Here is a 21,560-nt window from a genome sequence, read left to right as displayed (position 1 = left end):
CATTACTTATTACATTACAAAAGTACTGGGCTAAACCAAATGTTCTCTTTTATTTAGATTCATCTTTGCATGCTTGCAATAAGATATGTTCATGAAACAACAAAAATCAGATGCAATTAATTTGTCATGTCTATGGTGTATTAAGTTCATCATTTATAACCTGGTGTATTCTTCAATGTTTAATAAACATGCATCTCAGCGGTAGCTCTCATTTACACGACAACCCATTACAATAAAAACCTGCAGCTTAACCTATTGTATTAATGGTGTTTAAAGAAATAGTTCACCCAAAAATAAAAATGTCCTGAAAATCTCCCCTTCAGGCCTTCCAAGATGCAACGGTTTGAAGTTAAGACGTCTTAATTATGGATTTCTTTCTCAGAGGTGTCACCAGAGTATATCAATGGAAAAATAACTTGCATACGACATATCTATTTAGTTTTTAATCAGATCTTTATTTCTCACAGGGGTGGACCTTGTGGCACAGTTCGAGCAAGAGTAGGGCATTTGCTGCAGTAGGGAAGTGTACAAGATCAGAAAATCCTGCTCAGGAAATGACGACCTTATTGGTGTACTGGAGTGCCCCATACAAAATTCTCACTGAATGCACCTTAAATCGCTGATATTAAAGGTGCCAGCATACATACATACATACACACATACATCCGTTTGACATGAAAAGAGAAAAGAAACATGGAGCAGACTGAAGAAACAATTCAACCCACCACGTCCATCCCACCTCAGAAAAATCAGGCAAGGTACTATGATCTGTTCAAATGCTTTCAACTAAGACATTTACTTAAATATTGTTCAATGGATGTATTTAACATCAAAGGCGGTTAGAGATCATTGGGCTAATCAATCATGGATGACTCCATATTGCTGTCAATACTTCATGTACCATTTTGTTCCAAGGAATCTGTTGGTGGCAAAGTCCCTGAAGCAAGACTTAGGAGGCTTCTGCAACAAAAGTTAATGTTTGCAAAACAACCCCCTGGAATAAAATTAACTACCATGAAATGGAATGTTCATGGAGTGGCGAATCCTGCGACTCACTAGTCAAGTTAGGCAGCACTGCAACAGGGATCTTGGAGTGAGCGTCAATGCACAATGGCTTCTTCCTGGCATTTACTCGCTCTTAAGCTACAACTACTCAAAACTTGCACGAGAGGGACGCCTCAACCTCCCAAACTTCCTTTCCGTTGTGCCATAATGCTCTCACAGTTATCAAGTAAACGTGCAATTTAAGCATTTTCTTACAGACATGGAAAACAATCAGATTTGTAAGGGAAAAAATTAAAAGAACATTAGTAGGAATTCAGCATAGAAAAAGACAGATAAGATAGATTAGACATGATGCTGAACACTTGATAGCTCCTCCACACACACACACACACACACACACACTCACTCACTCACGTTCTTCAAGACAGAGTCTATCAACCCACACACTCCGTCTTTCTAAAGTTCACAAGCATCTCGCCAATATCAGCAGGAACACTAGCGTTTGGAGAGCTCGTTTGATAACCAGTCCAGTCCCTCATAGAGTCCGGTGCCTTGTGTAGCGCAGGTCGCTTGAACGTACCACTGTGGAAACAGACAACAGACAATCAGAACGAAGCTGATGTTTAAGCAAGTGCATGTTGGAGTCAATTGAGTAAGTGTGTGTACCGTTCTACTGCGTAGACTCTGCAGCCCAAGTTTGTCTGTGAGTTCACTGACAGCCATGGCATTAGGCAGATCCTGTTTGTTTGCGAAAACCAGCAGCACGGCATCCCTCAGTTCATCTTCTTGCAACTGTATAAATGAAAACAGTGAACTAATTGAAAAAACATTGATAAAAAGATTGAATCCAGCATTTGGTAATAATATAGCATAATAAGAAATAAGCAATTTTTGTAGGTTTGTCACTTTTGAAACCCAACACACACAAAACAAAAAATCCCAAAAAAGTATAAAATCAAACAAACAAAAAAATCTTGTTTTTGGAAACTTGTTACACCATGTGTGAGCAAAGTCAGTAAGCAATAACATTAACTAGTATTTTCGGGATGCTAGTCAAAATGACTAGTTTCAAAATGACCGGAACACAAGAGGGTTAAAAACAAAAGCAGAACACAAGTGTAACAAGCGTCACAAACATACAACATGGACTTTTCTCAAGATGCTTTGGTAAGAAGGTCTCCACCAAGTATGCAAATGTAAATAGATTTTGTAAAGTGATCTCAATTTAGGTCACTGAAGGTTTTTGAGTGTTATACAGATTTTATGTAATATCCAAAGATTAAATTAAATGCTGAAGACAGAGCAATTCTTACCATTTTAGAAAGCTCTTCTGCAGATTCAGCCACTCTCTCTCTGTCATTGCTGTCCACCACAAAGATCAGACCCTGAGGACAAAGGAATAAAAAAAATTGCATTAAAATGCTTCAAATGAATAATAACCACAAATGCACCTGAGTTATAAAAGATCACAGTACATTTCAACCAATATTTTACACTTTAAGGTGATTTTAGACCGTAATGCTCAAACAGCATAGTTTCTGTAACTGATCTATCATAAGTTGCTTTGAATAAATGCATCCAGAAACAGCCAAGTGGCACTTTGGCCAGCAAAACGTCTTTAAATAAAGACCATACCTGTGTGTTCTGAAAATAGTGTCTCCAGAGAGGACGAATCTTGTCCTGACCGCCGACATCCCACACGGTGAAGCAGATGTTCTTGTATTCAACAGTCTCTACATTAAAACCTGTCCATGAGCAGAAAAAATACAGTTCAAGAACACTTTACTCAAGGTGCATTATAATATAAAATATATTTAATTGGCTCCAACGAGATATATCAGCCAGTCCAATTCCCTGGCTTATGTTCGGCTGTTAAGAGATTATCAGCTGATGACTGTCTAATTGACCCTTTGGTCCCTTGGTTACTGTAGTTCACTAAGAAACAACGTGAAAGTGTTAACATAGTTTTACCATACTGTCAATTATGATAATGTAGCAGACAGTGACAGTTGCTAAGGTAGCAATTGGGCTTAATGGTCAAGTTGGTTTCAAGTTTTTCTTTCTCTTAGGAGTGTTACAAGCTGATTGTGCATAGATAAGATCCCTGAAGTTGCAAAGACTAAAGTCTCAAAACCAAAGAGATATTCTTTATCAAAGTTAAGACTCTGCCACGCCCCCTAAAATGGCTCATTCAAACACGCCCCCTCATGTCTACGTCAAGATGTGGAAATATTTGCATAATGCAGCCCAAATGTACACGCAAAGAAAGGCGGCGTGGTTTCAGAAACCGCAGTAGTGTTGAAGCAGCCTGTCAGGGAGACGCTGTGTGTTTCTAGGTGAAAGCAAAAACACTTTATTTGGCTTTCCAAAAGTAGTTGCATTTAGGAATCATTAAGATTACTTACAACAGAACAGCAACGCATTTTATGGCTGACCATTTCGTGAATCTAGGAGAGGAGGTAATTCTGACTTTGCTATGACAATCTGGCCCTTCTGAATCAGCAACTGTATGTTTTGTTATTAGTTTAAGTATTTGCTATTGACTCTTTAAATGCGGAATTTTGCACGTCGTGTGTGTGTGTGTGTGTGAGAGAGAGAGCGAGAGAGAGAGTGTCACAGCGTGGCGTCGTTTGTGTGTGTGTTTGTTTGTGTGCGTGTTTATGTGTGAGAGAGGGAGACACGGTCACACAACCGTGGCTTGTGAGCTGCAAACACATACGAGCTTCATCACTGTGTCTGTCACGCGACTCTGTTCCCCTTTCGGGCTTGAACTGATGGTAAAACTAAGGACATTATTAACTGTCTTTACTATAATTTTGAAAGCTGAAGCTCGCGATTATGGAAAGGGGAGTTACATTTCCGAAGCGGCTTGTGGTGTTCGACCAATCATGATGCACTGTGCCAGTTGGCCAATCAGAGCAGACTGCGCTTGTCAGAAGGAGGGACTTTGCAGAAAACAAAGCGTTTGAGAGAGGCGGGGCATAGAGGACCTACAATAATGTACAGCATTTGAAAAATAATGTGTTTTTTGAACAATAAAACATGTCAACATATTCTGTTACACAAAATAATGATCTTTAAAAAAAGCATCATATGACCTCTTTAACAGAAGAAGCCATCCAGCCTTATGTCAGCTCCAATATCTACTGTCAACGGATAAAATACTTGGTACTTTCAATTATTTTGATGCATTTTTAATAAAAATAAGTTTATTTAATGTAAGTAATTTAATTTTATTGCATATGCTCATTATGCTGTCAATAAATGATCAATGCTGAAATCACTTTCTGAAGGATTGTGTGACACTGAAGACTGGAGTAATGGCTGCTGAAAATTCACAGGAATAAATTACATTTTAAAATATATTGAAAATATATAGTAAAATAGAAAATTTACTTTAAATTTTAATATTTCACAATACTGTTTTTACTGTAATTGTGGCTAAATTAATGCAGCCTTGGTGGGCAGAAGAAAAATTTTTTTTTAATTATTCCAAACTTTTGACCACCAGTATACATGTATATTGTAAACAATAGTCACAAAAAATAACATTATTTCAGTTGTAAATGCATCGGCAGTGACATAAAAGTCATTGGTCATCAAAATGATGAGAATCCTAAATCAGATTCACATAAATCACATTTTAAGATTTAATAATGAGCTCCTTCTTTTTCAATGAAAAACTTTACATTGTGAAAACGTGAGTAAAAAATGGTGAACAAACATAGTTATGATGGTGTAATCTCACCTATTGTAGGGATAGTGGTCACAATTTCTCCCAGCTTTAGCTTGTAAAGTATTGTGGTTTTACCTGCAGCGTCCAAACCCACTGAAAAATAAAACGTGTAAGAAAAGAACTTTAGCTGTCAGATTCATTACAGCCGTGTGATGTATTTCTGATTTTATCTATTCTTACAAGCTCTATCTGAAGCTAGCAAGCTAACATTAGCCACTGCCCAAGAAATATCACATTCATTGTTGAACTTCAATGGGTAAATTAATAATAAAAAAGGCAATTTATAAATTATTTCATCTTACACTCAAATATTATCCCTTTTGTCTTAAAAATTAATATTTACCACAGAAATACATCAGAAAGACAGTGTAATGTGCTTGAAACACTCACCCATCAGTATTCTCATCTGTTTCTTGCCGAAAAGTCTCCCAAAGAGCGATGAGATGGTCAGACCCATGATGACTTCAAAGAAAACCCTAAACCCTAACAATAAGCGAAACAGTAAAGAAAATGAGATTGTATTTTAATTAATATTCTGTCTCTTTGTGCTCAGTATCTCGCGGTCGCTTGACGCGTTGCCACGTAAGAAGAGGAGCCACCGTGGAAGTCTTGGCGTCACTTCCTGCTGCAATCGCACTCCGGGCAGTGATGTCATAATTATTCATAACTTCCTATATTTTTTGAAACGCCCACGTGCTTTTTATTGTCTGATGATAGCCTACAATGAATCTGAATGCACTTGACAATCTTTTTTTTTTTTTTTTTGTTATTTACTAAGCAAAAAAAATAATAATTCATAACAGAAATCCATGTAACGTATTCGTTCGTTCGTTCATTCATTCCTTAATGTTGTTGTTGTTGTTGTTATGTCAAATGAAAAATATACATATTTATGTATTAATATTTTTATTAATTAATTATTTATTTATTATTACGATATTTATATTTTACAACAATCAAGCTGATGTGATATTGTATGTGTTTTATGTATTGTATTGTTTGTGATTGAATATTGTAATTTTGTAACAACATCCTGCCCAGGGACTGCAGATGCAAATAAATGAAAAATGTTGTTGACAATTAAATTATGATTTTTATAATATTATGTCCCTTTCACCCAATATTTAAAAAATATTTCGAAACTGACTGATCTTTGTAGCAAACTATAGGCAATGCAAAAATATATTTCGGTTTTATTTTCTCCCTCAGTTCAATAATAGCCTAATAAAGTGTGCAGTATTTGCACTCAGGGCCTAAAATTAACACTCGCCAAGCGCCAAATGCGAGTAAAAATCTGCGTTGGCGAGTACATGTAACAGTGTCAGTCGCCAGTTGGCGGGTACAACTTTTATGAAATATTATAATGCAATGTAGTGAAAACAACAGCCGGTTTTTAAAGAGATTCGCTTTTTCTGACATAAGCGAATAAAATAATATTTTCCAAAGACAAGGTCAACGTGGTTAGCTGTTGTGTCATAAGCGACAAGAGCGAATCAAATAATAATGAGTTATAAAGTCTTAAATAGCTGTAAAGAGTTGGGAGAAAATCGAATATGTGTCAGATCCATCATCAGGTTTTAAAGAGACAGCGCTGATTTAAAGTGAAACCTGCTGAAGTCTGTCATTGATGTAAATCAAAGAACAAAAGAAAAAGAGTAATCATTGGACTGTTCTAGTCGCTTGAATAAAGATTAGTCTGTATAGTTTATGCATATACAATTTATAGTTTATGTGAAGATTGCTTTAAAATCACTTAAATTAAAAGTTGTTATATATTTCAGAGCCTATTAAATGTTAAAAATAATGGCTTTAAATTATACTGTAATGTTGAATGGCTAAAATTAATAAGTAAAATTGAGGGACAATGCATTTAATAGAGACACCAGTAGCAGGGCAAATTAAAAACATTGTAAATATGTTTAGTCATTAGTAGTAAAAACTGCAAAAAGAGTTTCATGGCCGGTAAAAAAATGTTTTGGCCGGTAAATTTTGTCACGGCCATTGGCAGGTGTGGCAAAAAGTTAGTTTTAGGCCCTGTTTGCACTATACAAAAATGATTTCTGTCAAATTGTTGCACATTCGTTTTTGACCACTAGAGGGCACTGTATACTAATTTTAGTGACCGTAGTGAGTGCAGTAAATTTGGGTCCGAGTATTTGCAAGACTTCAACACACACACACACACACACACACACAAACGTTTATTTCTGTGAATTGCGGGGACTTTCCATAGACTTCTATTACTTTTATACTGACCAAACGATATTTTCTATCCCCTAACCCTAAACCTACCCCTACAGAAAACCTGTTTGCATTCTTACACTTTCAGATAAACATCATTTACTATTTTTAATAATTTTTTCCCTAGTGGGAACCGCAGGTCGGTCCCCACAATGTCAAAAATTTCAGGTTTTAAATGTCCCCACAATGTAGCATAAACAAGTAGCCTACACACACACACACACACACACACTTGTATGTGGTTTACGTGGTCCCTCCATAGGCATAATGGTTTTTATACTGTACAAACTGTATTTTCTATCCCTTTACCGTAATTCTACCCACTCCCCACCACACACACACACACACACACACACATACTGGCTATAGGTTATATAAGACATTAAATAAACATTTAAAGGTGTTTATTTAAGAATGATATGTTAATCTGCTAATATTTATTATAAAGTGTTATTAAGGAGGTCGACTTTTGTGTTGTATCTCCAAGGTGGCACATACCACACAACACCTGAACAAGCTCTGTAATGTAAAACACACAGTTTTACCTGCAAGCGCTATGAAAGAAATGAGAGGAGCGCAGTACAGGTGAGAAGACAGACGTCACGTGACCAGAGGTTCAACGTCCAGGTGAGACGGCGGGAGTCAGTCACACAGCTGCTGTTCGAGACTGAACACACACAGCAAACAACATCGAGCTGGCATGTTGTTCACGAAATACATCTCTTCATCATGAATTCAAGCGGTGAATTGTCAGACGATGAAAATAAGGTAATCAATCACTTCACAATTAATTATTCAACGACAATACAATTTAATGTTGGAAAACAGCACATTTTTGCCTCTGCACTGCAGATAGAGATACATGAATGACTGTCAAAAATATAGCCTAAATTTAACATTAATGTTCTTTATTTTTGTCTTGATTGTTTACACAGATTACTATTTTATCTTGGATCTACGTCTCGACTTTGAGTTTAAGGTGAGAAATACTTGTGATACTTGCCGTGTGATCCAGCATTGTTTTAGGATGCGCGCTTGAGATCTGTTGCTTTAATGGAACACACAAAGAGAAGCCATTATTTGCAGCTGAAGATACGCTTCTGATTTAAGAGGCTGTAACTCGCCTAACTCGCAGTGTGACTTCTGAAAAGTGAAGTAAGGGTTTTAGGAATTTACATGTGACATAATAGGAAAACACATGGGGCAGCAACCCAGTTGAACTGTAAACATGTTAATAATTTGAAAAACAATATTAGCATTCGATGGGATAGTTGTCATTTTTCCTATCATAAAACAATGATATTATAATTTAAAAGACAATATACAGGTGCTGGTCATATAATTAGAATATCATCAAAAAGTTGATTTATTTCACTAATTCCATTCAAAAAGTGAAAACTTGTATATTATATTCATTCATTACACACAGACTGATATATTTCAAATGTTTATTTCTTTTAATTTTGATGATTAGAGCTTACAGCTCATGAAAGTCAAAAATCAGTATCTCAAAATATTAGAATATTACTTAAGACCAATACAAAGAAAGGATTTTTAGAAATCTTGGCCAACTGAAAAGTATGAACATGAAAAGTATGAGCATGTACAGCACTCAATACTTAGTTGGGGCTCCTTTTGCCTGAATTACTGCAGCAATGCGGCGTGGCATGGAGTCGATCAGTCTGTGGCACTGCTCAGGTGTTATGAGAGCCCAGGTTGCTCTGATAGTGGCCTTCAGCTCATCTGCATTGTTGGGTCTGGTGTCTCTCATCTTCCTCTTGACAATACCTCATAGATTCTCTATGGGGTTCAGGTCAGGCGAGTTTGCTGGCCAATCAAGCACAGTAACACTATGGTCATTGAACCAGCTTTTGGTACCTTTGGCAGTGTGGGCAGGTGCCAAGTCCTGCTGGAAAATGAAATCAGCATCTCCATAAAGCTTGTCAACAGAAGGAAGCATGAAGTGCTCTAAAATCTCCTGGTAGATGGCTGCATTGACTGTGGACTTCAGAAAACACAGTGGACCAACACCAGCAGATGACATGGCAGCCCAAATCATCACTGACTGTGGAAACTTAACACTGGACTTCAAGCAACATGGATTCTGTGCCTCTCCACTCTTCCTTCAGACTCTGGGACCTTGATTTCCAAATGAAATGTGAAATTTACTTTCATCTGAAAAGAGGGCTTTGGACCACTGAGCAACAGTCCAGTCCTTTTCTCCACAGCCCAGGTAAGATGCTTCTGACGTTGTCTCTGGTTCAGAAGTGGCTTGGTAGCCCTTTTCCTGAAGATGTCTGAGCTCGGTGACTCTTGATGCACTGACTCCAGCTTCAGTTCTCTCCTTGTGAAGCTCTCCCATGTGTTTGAATCGGCTTTGCTTGACTGTATTCTCAAGCTTGCGGTCATCCCTGTTGCTTGTGCACCTTTTCCTACCCAAATTCTTCCTCCCAGTCAACTTTGCATTTAATATGCTTTGATACAGCACTCTGTAAACAGCCACACCTTTCAGTAATGACCTTCTGTGACTTACCCTCTTTGTGGAGGGCGTCAATGTTCCTCTTCTGGATCATTGCCAAGTCAGCAGTCTTCCCCATTATTGTGGTTTCAAAGAACAAGAGATACCCAGAATTTATACTGTAGGGATGGTCATTTATTCAAACTCAAATGCAAATATTCTAATATTTTGAGATACTGATTTTTGACTTTCATGAGCTGTAAGCTCTAATCATCAAAATTAAAAGAAATAAACATTTGAAATATATCAGTCTGTGTGTAATGAATGAATATAATATACAAGTTTCACTTTTTGAATGGAATTAGTGAAATAAATCAACTTTTTGATGATATTCTAATTATATGACCAGCACCTGTATATTACATTTTATTATAAAACAGACATGTTTTTCGAAGTAAAAATATTAATTAATTTACTGAAACAATAAGTCAGTATGTATGTAATTCGTATTTACAGTTAAAAAATGTTTTAGTATTGTTAAAGTATGAGTCCTTTTGAATTTAACACAGCACAAACCATCACATTAACATTTAAATGTTTAGATGTTACTTTATTTTTGTTCTTAATCATGCAAATTAAAGTGTTTTCTGTGGCATTTTATGTTGTTTATGCAATATTGTATGTCTTGTCTGTTTACAGTGCCTCTATACAGATTAGTGGCCAACCACAGGAATGTTTTTTAATAAATTAATAATAAATTTAACCTGTAAAATGTGGTAACATCAAAAATAACGGATGTTATTAAAGTCAAAAGAAATATATGTAACATCTAAATAATTAGTTTACACTGACAAAACTAAATGGTAGTGTTAGATGAGACAGAGGTTGCTTTTGCAGAGACCAGGACAGAGACTGAGAAAGTAGAATTCTTTACATGTGTGGCTATTGTCCATTACATTTATCACATTGTTGCACTCAGTGTTAGCTGTATGGAATCTAGGTTTATTATTTTAACCATTTTTCTTCTGTTGCAGTCTGGTAGGTAGTTGTTCTGTCGTTGTGGTTTCCATCATAAAGAGAAGGCATCTCAATGAACAGGTGAGTCACACAGACAAAAGAAAGAAATGTCCTATATAAATATATAAACTACTAAAATTGGAAGAAAAAACTCAAACTGTAAAAAAAAAAAAAAAAGGATATCAAGCTACTAGCTGAAATAAACTTTGTTTATGTTTATTTTAGTTAATGTTTATTTTATTTTAAGGCAAAGGATGTTTTTGATGGTTTCAGTTTTGGTTAGCTATAATAACCCTTATCTGTATGCAATAGTGAAATTTCATCTTGGGGAACCAATCTGATCTCAAGCCACCATGCTGTAAAAAAAAAAAAATTTCATAAAAAATAGTGCACAACGTAATGTAGAAATGTGTTTTGCCTGTGTTTTGAATTTTGCACTTCATTGCATTGCGTTTTAGGGTTAACAGAAAAAATTGCGTAAAATTACTTGGTAACACTTTACAATAAGGTTCATTAGTTATCATTAGTTAACAACATTAGTAAACGTGAACTAAGAATGAACATTACTTCTACAGCATTTCTTAATAGTAGATAATGTTAATTTCAACATTTACTAATGCATTATTAAAATCACAAGTTGTGTTTGTTAACATTAGTTAATGCACTGTGAACTAACATGAATAAACAATGAACAACTGTATTTTCATTAACTAACATGAACAAAGATTAATAAATAGTGTAATAAATGCATTGTTCATTGTTTGTTCATGTTAGTTAATACATTAACTAATGTTAACAAATGAAACCTTATTGTAAAGTGTTACCAATTACTTGATAATGTCCTGGCAAAAAATTACCAGTACTTTTTTTTTAACAATGCATCCTCTTAACAGGCACATAAAATGCCTACTTGAATATTTCCATATTCATATAATATAATTTTTATATATATATATAATCTGAATTTTTGAGTGGACAAATCGACTGCAATGAAGCACATTTAGAGTACATACATTCCCCACTACTGCTGCAAAAGTCAACAGTGATGGTCAATATTGGCTAACAGTGGGCCAGTGCACTCTAAATGAAAATGAAAACTATATCTGATTACGTCACTGCATACAGCTCTCTTCGTCAGTATCGCACACTTTAGATAACTTCTTTGCGGTTCACCAAAGCATTTGTAAAAGTATTTCTTCAGCAGTCTCACTGAATCGGGCCTCTTTGTTTGCAAATATGCAGCATGTTCTTCATGATTTAATGTTTCTCTGTCATTGTTCTTGTGTTACAGGCAAAGCCTCTTCTTCAGCTGGCACTGGCAGATTTCCTGGCATCGCTTGTTTTGATGATCACCGCCATAATTAATTTACCCCATGAAATTTGGTTGTTCAGTGAAAAGAAGTGCAACTACGGATTGCCTTTGTCTTTGGTGAGAAACTGCTGACACAGAAACACGAAATCATTCATAGCTGTTATCTAATCAACACGATTTAGGATAACCTGCAATAAAAGTCTGAAAGTAATTGTTAACATGTCCAACCGCTGCTGGGGGTACTCACACTACATGTGCACATTCAATGCGCAAAAATAAATATTTCTAGGGTGTACGACACAACGCCCTGTACCATGCATTTGCTGAATAATGGCCTTGTTATTCAATAACTTCCTTGAGTGGCTAAGAAATGAACATCTCTGTAACAGTGAGATGTTGGTGTAGAGTTACACAACAGATGTTTATTTAGTGCTTTGCAGATTTTCTGCAGTATTTTGTGTCACCATAAAACAATTGAAGAGCCTCGTGTATGCACATATAGAACACTGAGTCATGCGCTGCCCTGTAAAACCCTCATTTGACACTGAGTTGGCACAGTGGTACAGTAACAACATGAGTTGTTTATTTACAGGAGGAAACCCACTCGGAGAGGTCACCACAATAAAGGAACTGTTTATTAATACTGCTAAAAATACAGTCAAATGTTTGGACCGATTATGAAATGTCATTTTTATATACACTACTAGTCAAAAGTTTGGACTAACTCCGATGTATTTTTTTATGCTCACCAAGGCTACATTTATTTGTTTAAAAATACAGTAAAAACAGTTGAAATATTACAATTTAAAGAGGTGTTCTCTATTTTAATCCATTTTAAAATGTAATTTATTCCTGTAATACAAAGCTGAATTTTCAACATCCTTACTCCAGTAATCAGTGTCACGTGATCCTTCAGAAATGATTCTAATATGCTGATTTGCTGCTTAGTTATTAATAACAGCTCTTATTATTACAATATCAACGTTGAAAACAGTGCTGCTTAATATTTTGATACATTTTCATGATGCATAAACATGATACATTTCTTTCCAGGACTCTTTGATGAATAGAAAGTTTAAAAGTACAGCATTTATTTGAAATATAAATATTTTGTAACATTATAAATGAATTTACTGTCACTTCTTATCAATTTAGCGCATCTTTGCTGAATAAAAATATGATTTTTTTTTAATCATACTTACCCCAAACATTTGAGTGGTAGTGTATATTTCATTTGAAATATATAATATAAATAATAATAATAATATATAATATACATGTATATAAGATTAATTTAAATTATATTGTTATGTATATTAAATATACATAAAATATTTAAATAAATGGCAGAATTCTACAGGAATTCATGCACATTTCATAATTGTTAAAACTAATTTGAAGCAATGCAGCATAAGACTTTAAATTGAAATGTCAAACACTTTTTGTTTAAATCAAACAAAGTCAGTCATGTGTGTCCAAACACTTCACTGTGGATCTGTGCAGCAGCTGTGATGAACTTCAGTAGTGTAAGCATTAACTCTCTGTGTCTCCTCAGGCCTTCTACTGCATCTCGTTTCTGCTTGTCATCATTTATGCCTGTGAGTCAGCACATGCGTTTCAAGGATGGAGGGAAAAACGAGTGCAGGAAGCCTTTGAAACCCCGGTGAGCATTGTTTCTGCTCATAAACATTCCCTCTCCGTCACTGTTTTATAAATCAAATCAACATGACCGCAGGTATGAATGTTTGCTGACGCAGCAGTTTGGCAGAGTCTGAGACCTGTCAGGCTGTGCCACATTCCTCCAGCATTTTCTTTAGTCACGTACAATTATCTCTGTGCAGTGCATTTCTTAGAAATACCCCAGGAGTTGTTTCTACCTGATTGAACTCACTTTTTTTGTAACCTAATATAGTTCAGTCTTATTAAATAATATATTTAACTCAAAACCTGTTCATTTTGATCAGTGTAATTATCATCAACTAAAACTAAAACCATTAAAAAACATTTGCTACTTAAAATAAAATGATTAAAAAATTATTTTATTTCAGCTAGTCTCCAACACTTCTCATTTGAATTTTAAGCAACTAAAGTAAAACTAAATGAATAAAAATTACTATATAAACTATATCAAAATATTTTTTAAAAAGTGAAAACACTTGATAATGATACTAAAAAAACACTGATTTAGATGATACCACATTTTAAAGATACCTAAAGTTTCCTACTTCTATTGTACTAATTTTTCTTGCATTCATTCAGTCAGCACAGTTAGCACTCAGAAGGAGGAGGTTTTGTCTGATCTATGTTATTGCGTGGTGAGTAGTTGCAGTTTGCTTTCATAAATGCATTTAAATACGGTTTATGTAAAACTGTAAATATGATAAAGTAATGCTTTGCAGTAATATTACTGCAGTGCTTATGTAATGATCTGTATGTTTACATATTGTTGCTTTAGGCTCGTACCAATAATTGGATACTTTGTCTACATTTTTACCATCCATATTATGGAAGCTACTCTTACGCCAGCAGAGATGCCAACGCTGACAACCGTCAGCAGAGGATCCACCTCCAGGTTCTGCAACAGGTAAGAAAGAGTCTCTGTTCTGTATGTGAGCATCTGCACGTACATTTCTGTGTCATTTTACTTCATTCTTGTCTGATTTCTCTTGCAGCTGCATTCTCTTCCTGCATCTCACAAATGACTCCTGCGTAACAGTGGTAAGAAATTATTACAGGCACCAATCAAACAAGTTCAGCTAAATCACCTCGGAAGTTGTTCCCATCATGCTGCTTTTTGTCCAACAGGATAAAGAACATGCTGCGGTCATTCGAATTCTCCCATTGAGCAGTGTGTTGATGGTCATCATTGTCTGCACAGTGAGTACACACACGTTTATGAATAATACTAATCACAAATCACATCAGTTGATAAATATTTCGTCAATGTGACACCAAAAAAAATCCATAGTGGCCGCATGTCATGTTTTGCTTGAAAAGTGTCTTTAAAATAAATGATACTTATTTTATTATTTAATGGAATGACGTTCAGAATTTTTTATGTGTTTTATATAGATAATCTCGTGTAATACACATCTCTCATCCTGTAGGTGGTGTACTGTAAATTAGAGCGCTCTTATAGGCGCTATGAGAACACACGCATGATCACAATGACACAGAGAAATGAAGGTGGGATTTGGTCATCGGCTCGATACATGATCCTTGTTATCATTTTCTGCTGGGCACCTGGTCAGTACAATAACCCACACATGTTCTCAAATGCTACACGTATAAATATGCCTATATGTATTTACCTTAAATGTTGTAATAAACTGATATGTTTTATTTTTTCAGCTCTGCTTCTCATCTGTCTGTCTTTCGTACAACCTAGGATAAAACCTCTCTTCCCTCTCTATGTCATACAGGTAAAGCAGGTTTTCTAAAGCAGAACATATGGGACCCTGGACCACAAAACCAGTCTTAAGGGTCAATTTTTTAAAATTGAGATTCATACAACATGAATAAATAAGCTTTCCATTGATGTATGGTTTGTTAGGATAGAACAATATTTGGCTGAGATACAACTATTTGAAAATCTGAGGGTGCAAAAAAATCTAAATACTGAGAAAATCACCTTTAAAGTTTTCCAAATGAAGTTCTTGGCAATGCATACTACTTGCATATTAAGTTTTGATATATTTACAGTAGGAAATTTACTAAATATTTTCATGGAACATGGTCTTTACTTAATGTCCTCATAATATTTTATGAGCGACTTAAGACTGGTTTTGTGGTCCAGGGTCACATATTATGTTAAATAATAAATTATACAGTATTTATGTAAGATTATACATTAGTAATGTATCTTTGAATTAGTAGTAGGGATTTTTAATTGACTTTTTCAGTAGGCAGTAACAAGTTGCTGTCTTTATCATTGAGTGACTGAATTGTCCAATCAACCAATTAGTTTAAAAATGTTGATTCAATTCAGGATCTAACCGAGTGACTTTCTGTATAAGTCATTGAATTGTTCACTCAACCAATTCGTTCGAAAACACTGATTGGTAAAGGATCAAAACAATTGACTTTCTTAATGAGTAAGTGATTGAATTGTTCAGTCAACTGATTCATTTAAAAACACTGATTAATTCAGGAATGAATCGAGTGACTGAATGAGTCATTGAATCATTCAAAAATGCTAATTCATTCAGGAACTAAACAAGTGACTGACTGTATGAGTGAGTCGTTGAATAATTAAAAAAACAAAACATTTTATAAGATCGTTTGAGATTCATAGAAATAGATGCTATTCAGAGATGTTTTGATTATGTGGAATATTTTCTCCCATGTGCTGCTGTACAGGCGCTGTCAGTGTCACTCCAGGGTTTTCTGAACAGTATTGTGTACGCATGGAGACGACGCAATTTCAGAGACGCCGTGCTGGGGGAACGTCTGCCTCTCATGGCCTATTCTAGCAGAGCCTTCTTTGACCAATCGTTAAATGAGCCATCATGAAATCACGTTATGGGTGTATAAACATTTTCTTTTATAAAAACATTTGCTTAAACGTTTTCTATTTATTTTTATATATGTATATTTGTGATAATCGTTGATAGGAAATGTTATGATATATTTTGCTGTCCACAGAACAGTAGTACACTTGAAATGTATAAAACAATAACAGAGTATCGAAAAGACAAATTATTACTTGATTATTTTCAAACCGTACTTTCATCTTACTTACAAGTGCAACTGTATATTTGATATATAATGTTTGACTGCCGTTTTGTTCAATAAATGTCTGTGTATAGCCATTAGCCAGTACTTCTAGTCCTTGACTGAACAATTATGTTACTTCATCTCTTACCTAACAATGACAAAGCAAAGTATGCCACAGAGCCATGCTAGTAAAATGTTTCCTGTGTGACCTCAAAGTTCGTCAGTGCAGAACAGTCAAATATGTATTGAACAGAATGATCATGTTAGCATGAACATTCCTTTGGTTTCTGGTTGCACACAACCAGATCCAAAACTGAAAGAATAATTAATAAAATCAAGATACATTTCAGTTATGGTAGATTAGGCATTATGTTTATTGCAGTATTACAAGGGCCATACAATTGTGACGAGTGGGGGAAAAAAACAAAAAAAAAACAGGATCATGTGGTATATTACATAATTATTAATGTTATATAATTTTTTATATCAAAAGTGATATCAAAATAGCTTCATAAAAACGCCCTCAGGCAAAACTTTTTTTAATGGTTGTGGATAAATTAATAAATGAATGGAAAGGTACTCACAGAATCAAAGCCCCCCCATTTAGATCATATTTACATAATTAAGGATTTAAATAGAACTCTATTTAAGAATTCTATTTTGTATTTGGCAGCCATGCTTAGTAATAAATGCATAAAACCTGAATGTTTATCATTCAAAATACAGTTTTAACACGCCTTTGAGCGAGGCATTTGGCTTTGATTTCTTTCAGGTTACCTATATTGTTGAAAAGAATGACAGATTACATTTCATTTGATCACTAAAACTAGTATGCACATAAAGTATATTATATGAGATCAGCCCTGTGATTTTCCTTTAGCAACTTCTTGACTCGAACACTGAAACTGACCTATTTCCGAGTTTGTCTGTGTTTATAGACCTGATTTCTAGTTTTTATTGTTTATTGATTTTATATATGCTACTATAACAAAAACAGTAAAAATCTAAAGTGTGACACGACAAACCATGAATGGTCAAGACGACACAAACATGAGGGCTTCATGGATGAGAACTTCAGAATAAAAGCACATGAACAAAACCAAAGAAAATGGGAAAACAGCAAAAAAAACATCTGAAATATGTTCGAGAGAACCAGACGAGGGGAAAAGGGCATGACATTTCTGTACAGTTTATGACATAAAGGTGATTATGTCTACAGTCATAATATGGTCATAAAAAAAAAGTCCTTTGGCTGCACAGTGATGTCAGACAAAATCATATATGTGGGCGGTTTCATATGCATTTGCGAAAAAGAAAGAAAAATCTTTGAAGAAATTACTGTTATATCTCAGTTATCTGGTTACATATTTACTCTTAAATACTTATTTGAACAATGCCTGAAACTTGGTATTACGAGCACTTCCTGTGTCTGTTTGCCTCTTTAAGATCAATCGCTTGATGTATTCCCCAATTGTAAGTCGCTTTGGATAAAAGCATCTGCAAAATGAATAAATGTAAATGTACTGTATGCTTCTTTTATTATTAAAAATTGGCATTTTACATTACATATAACAATAATAAAAACTAAATGTCTAAGGGCTGTTTTTATGTGAAAAAATTAATTCATAATACAATAAAAATGACACAAACAGTAATGTTTAAACTGCATGTTTGTTTGAATTCTAAAAATTAAAAAATACATAAAATTAAATGAAAGCCCCAAAACTGGCTGAAAGGCATGATTCCAGCAAATTGGACTGTCTACATACAGATTTAACTGATTCAAGTTTTCGATCTTGGAGGGAAGCTGGAATAGTCAAAATTAAAGATTTATATATCGAGGATCGATTGGCAACCTTTCAGCATCTTCAGCAGAGATACCAATTCCCAGCCTCTCATTTTTATCTTTAATACTGTTTTTAGTTATACAGTATACTACCGTAAAGTTACATTACAGTACATTGCTGTAAAACCAAAATACAGTAACTTGCTGGCAACCGTGCTGCCAGTAACTTACTGTAAAAATACAGGAAAAATTTTAACAGTGTACAAATAAGACATTTTTTGAGAACATGCATTGTACGCTATGAGCAGAAACCTCAACATGCTGAATTGGATGGCAGATATTAAGCCTTTTGAGAAGCAGACGTTTTTGAAGCAGATTCTGACATCCTCAGAAGCATTTAAACAGTCCTGGGAAGAGGAATTGGGATAGATATATCGGTGGAGACATGGAAATTCATGGACGACATTCATAATAGTGCGATAAATGCACGTTTGGGTCTGATTCAATTTAAGGTTGTTCACAAACTTGTCGAAATTCTCTCCAGAGATACCATCTTTGTGTCCACTTAGCCACCAGTTCCTCACATGTCACAAGCTCAATAATTTCTGGAACCTGCTGTTTGGTCATCTTTCTGAGGTATATAACAGAACTATTATGCCAGATCCTATTATGACATTGTTTGGTGCGGTGGCACCAGAAACGGGGCTGGACAAATATGAAGTACAAGCTGATGCCCTCAGCATGTTACTTGCAAAACGTCTGATTTTACAACACTGGAAGTCTGAGGCAGTGCCAACCTTTGATATGTGGATCGTGGAGTTGGGAAAGATATTGCATTTGGAAAGGATTCGTTTTATTAAGGAAAAGAAAGAGTGTTTTTTTTGAGCATGTGGGAGACATTTATTAATTTGATGGGCAAATCTGCAGATTGTGCAGTTATGCAATATAGTTTCTGTAATGTTTTGACTTGGATCTCTGCTTTTGTCATCATTGTTTGCTTTGTTTTATTTTATTTTGTTTGCTTATTGTCTCTCTTATATCAGCGTGCAACCACCAAATGTAAATGAAATATTTTTTTTTTGTGTACCTTAAAATCAGTGAATGGCCAATCAAGGCAGTATTATTTTAGTATCATTGAGCAACTATTATAGTTTTTAAAAAGACATTTTGAATTAGTTTTTATGTTTTTATTGTAATAGTAGAATTTTGTTGCGTTTTGTCATTTTTATTATAGTTTATGTCTATATGATTATTTAAAATAATGTTTATTTCAGTTTTAGTTATTTTAGTACAAGTTGAACTAAATGAAAATAAGAAATGTTGCTTTAACAACTAGCCGAAATTGAATAAACGCAAGTCATTTTATTTGATTTTTTTTATTTCAGTTAAGGTTTAGTTTTTTTATGTGTGAAAATATGGTTTAATAGCTGTGGTTTTAGTTTTGGTTTTAATTTACTGTAATAACCCTGATTCAAGGGGTGGCAAAAAGGAGATGCTGAGAACAAGAAAAACGTTGAAAAAAAATTTGTAAAATAATAAAAGAAATGTGAACATTTACAGCTTTATATTATTGCATTATATTATTGAATTACAGTGAGGAAAATAAGTATTTGAACACCCTGCTATTTTGCAAGTTCTCCCACTTAGAAATCATGGAGGGGTCTGAAATTGTCATCGTAGGTGCATGTCCACTGTGAGAGACATAATCTAAAAAAAAATCCAGAAATCACAATGTATGATTTTTAACTATTTATTTGTATGATACAGCTGCAAATAAGTATTTGAACACCTGAGAAAATCAATGTTAATATTTGGTACAGTAGCCTTTGTTTGCAATTACAGAGGTCAAACGTTTCCTGTAGTTTTTCACCAGGTTTGCACACACTGCAGGAGGGATTTTGGCCCACCTCCACACAGATCTTCTCTAGATCAGTCAGGTTTCTGGCCTGTCGCTGAGAAACACGGAGTTTGAGCTCCTCCAAAGATTCTCTATTGGGTTTAGGTCTGAGACTGGCTAGGCCACGCCAGAACCTTGATATGCTTCTTACAGAGCCACTCCTTGGTTATCCTGGCTGTGTGCTTGGTCATTGTCATGTTGGAAGACCCAGCCTCGACCCATCTTCAATGCTCTAACTGAGGGAAGGAGGTTGTTCCCAAAATCTCACAATACATGGCCCCGGTCATCCTCTCCTTAATACAGTGCAGTCGCCCTGTCCCATGTGCAGAAAAACACCCCCAAAGCATGATGCTACCACCCCATGCTTCACAGTAGGGATGGTGTTCTTGGGATGGTACTCATCATTCTTCTTCCTCCAAACACGTTTAGTGGAATTATGACCAAAAGTTATATTTTGGTCTCATCTGACCACATGGACTCCTCTGGATCATCCAAATGGTCATTGGCAAACTTAAGTCGGGCCTGGACATGTGCTGGTTTAAGCAGGGGAACCTTCCGTGCCATGCATGATTTCAAACCATGACGCCTTAGTGTATTACCAACAGTAACCTTGGAAACGGTGGTCCCAGCTCTTTTCAGGTCATTGACCAGCTCCTCCTGTAGTTCTGGGCTGATTTCTCACCTTTCTTAGGATCATTGAGACCCCACGAGGTGAGATCTTGCATGGAGCCCCAGTCCGAGGGAGATTGACAGTCATGTTTAGCTTCTTCCATTTTCTAATGATTGCTCCAACAGTGGACCTTTTTCACCAAGCTGCTTGGCAATTTCCCGTAGCCCTTTCCAGCCTTGTGGAGGTGTACAATTTTGTCTCTAGTGTCTTTGGACAGCTCTTTGGTCTTGGCCATGTTAGTAGTTGGATTCTTACTGATTGTATGGGGTGGACAGGTGTCTTTATGCAGCTAACGACCTCAAACAGGTGCATCTAATTTAGGATAATAAATGGAGTGGAGGTGGACATTTTAAAGGCAGACTAACAGGTCTTTGAGGGTCAGAATTCTAGCTGATAGACAGGTGTTCAAATACTTATTTGCAGCTGTATCATACAAATAAATAGTTAAAAAATCATACATTGTGATTTCTGGATTTTTTTTTTTAGATTATGTCTCTCACAGTGGACATGCACCTACGATGACAATTTCAGACCCCTCCATGATTTCTAAGTGGGAGAACTTGCAAAATAGCAGGGTGTTCAAATACTTATTTTCCTCACTGTATATGACTTCCGCTCCACTCAGAAGTCCATGTGAGGGAGTGCTGGTGGACCAATGAAAGAATAATAGCGAAAGTCGTTTTTTTTTTTGTTAAAACATGATGTTTATTTTCACAGAATGG

The 21,560-nt window shown here is 35.4% G+C and overlaps 2 protein-coding genes across 2 annotated transcripts; one reads left to right on the top strand and one right to left on the bottom strand.

Moving 5' to 3' along the window:
• Nucleotides 1–434: 434 nt before the first annotated feature.
• LOC131523967 (ADP-ribosylation factor 4-like) lies at nucleotides 435–5,383 on the bottom strand. The gene is made up of 6 exons (XM_058750639.1): nucleotides 5,132–5,383; nucleotides 4,754–4,834; nucleotides 2,641–2,750; nucleotides 2,319–2,390; nucleotides 1,672–1,797; nucleotides 435–1,587 (listed from the first exon to the last, which is right to left on the bottom strand). The coding sequence occupies exons 1-6, from the start codon at nucleotides 5,196–5,198 to the stop codon at nucleotides 1,501–1,503; spliced, it is 543 nt and encodes a 180-aa protein (XP_058606622.1). The 5' UTR covers nucleotides 5,199–5,383; the 3' UTR covers nucleotides 435–1,500.
• A 2,149-nt stretch (nucleotides 5,384–7,532) lies between these two features.
• On the top strand, nucleotides 7,533–16,583 carry si:dkey-30c15.2 (uncharacterized protein LOC558938 homolog). The gene is made up of 12 exons (XM_058750636.1): nucleotides 7,533–7,750; nucleotides 7,918–7,961; nucleotides 10,475–10,538; nucleotides 11,749–11,886; nucleotides 13,325–13,432; nucleotides 14,029–14,084; nucleotides 14,225–14,353; nucleotides 14,442–14,487; nucleotides 14,575–14,646; nucleotides 14,877–15,015; nucleotides 15,121–15,191; nucleotides 16,129–16,583. Exons 1-12 carry the CDS (start codon nucleotides 7,712–7,714, stop codon nucleotides 16,279–16,281), a joined length of 1,059 nt encoding a protein of 352 aa, XP_058606619.1. The 5' UTR covers nucleotides 7,533–7,711; the 3' UTR covers nucleotides 16,282–16,583.
• Nucleotides 16,584–21,560: the final 4,977 nt, after the last annotated feature.

The sequence above is a fragment of the Onychostoma macrolepis genome, chromosome 18 (assembly GCF_012432095.1).
Source record: "Onychostoma macrolepis isolate SWU-2019 chromosome 18, ASM1243209v1, whole genome shotgun sequence".
In the NCBI taxonomy this organism is placed as follows: domain Eukaryota; kingdom Metazoa; phylum Chordata; class Actinopteri; order Cypriniformes; family Cyprinidae; genus Onychostoma; species Onychostoma macrolepis.
Note: the sequence above shows the minus strand (reverse complement) of the source record. Positions and strands in the feature narration are given on the sequence as shown.

Coding starts and splice junctions, on each gene's coding strand:
- LOC131523967 (XM_058750639.1), bottom strand. CDS start 5,198: ATGGGTCTGACCATCTCATCGCTCTTTGGGAGACTTTTCGGCAAGAAA. Junction 2,751..4,753: donor GACCACTATCCCTACAATAG/GTGAGATTACAC, acceptor GCTCATGGACAG/GTTTTAATGTAGAGACTGTT. Junction 1,798..2,318: donor CAGAAGAGCTTTCTAAAATG/GTAAGAATTGCT, acceptor TCATTTATACAG/TTGCAAGAAGATGAACTGAG.
- si:dkey-30c15.2 (XM_058750636.1), top strand. CDS start 7,712: ATGAATTCAAGCGGTGAATTGTCAGACGATGAAAATAAG. Junction 14,488..14,574: donor ATGACTCCTGCGTAACAGTG/GTAAGAAATTAT, acceptor TTTGTCCAACAG/GATAAAGAACATGCTGCGGT. Junction 15,192..16,128: donor TCCCTCTCTATGTCATACAG/GTAAAGCAGGTT, acceptor GCTGCTGTACAG/GCGCTGTCAGTGTCACTCCA.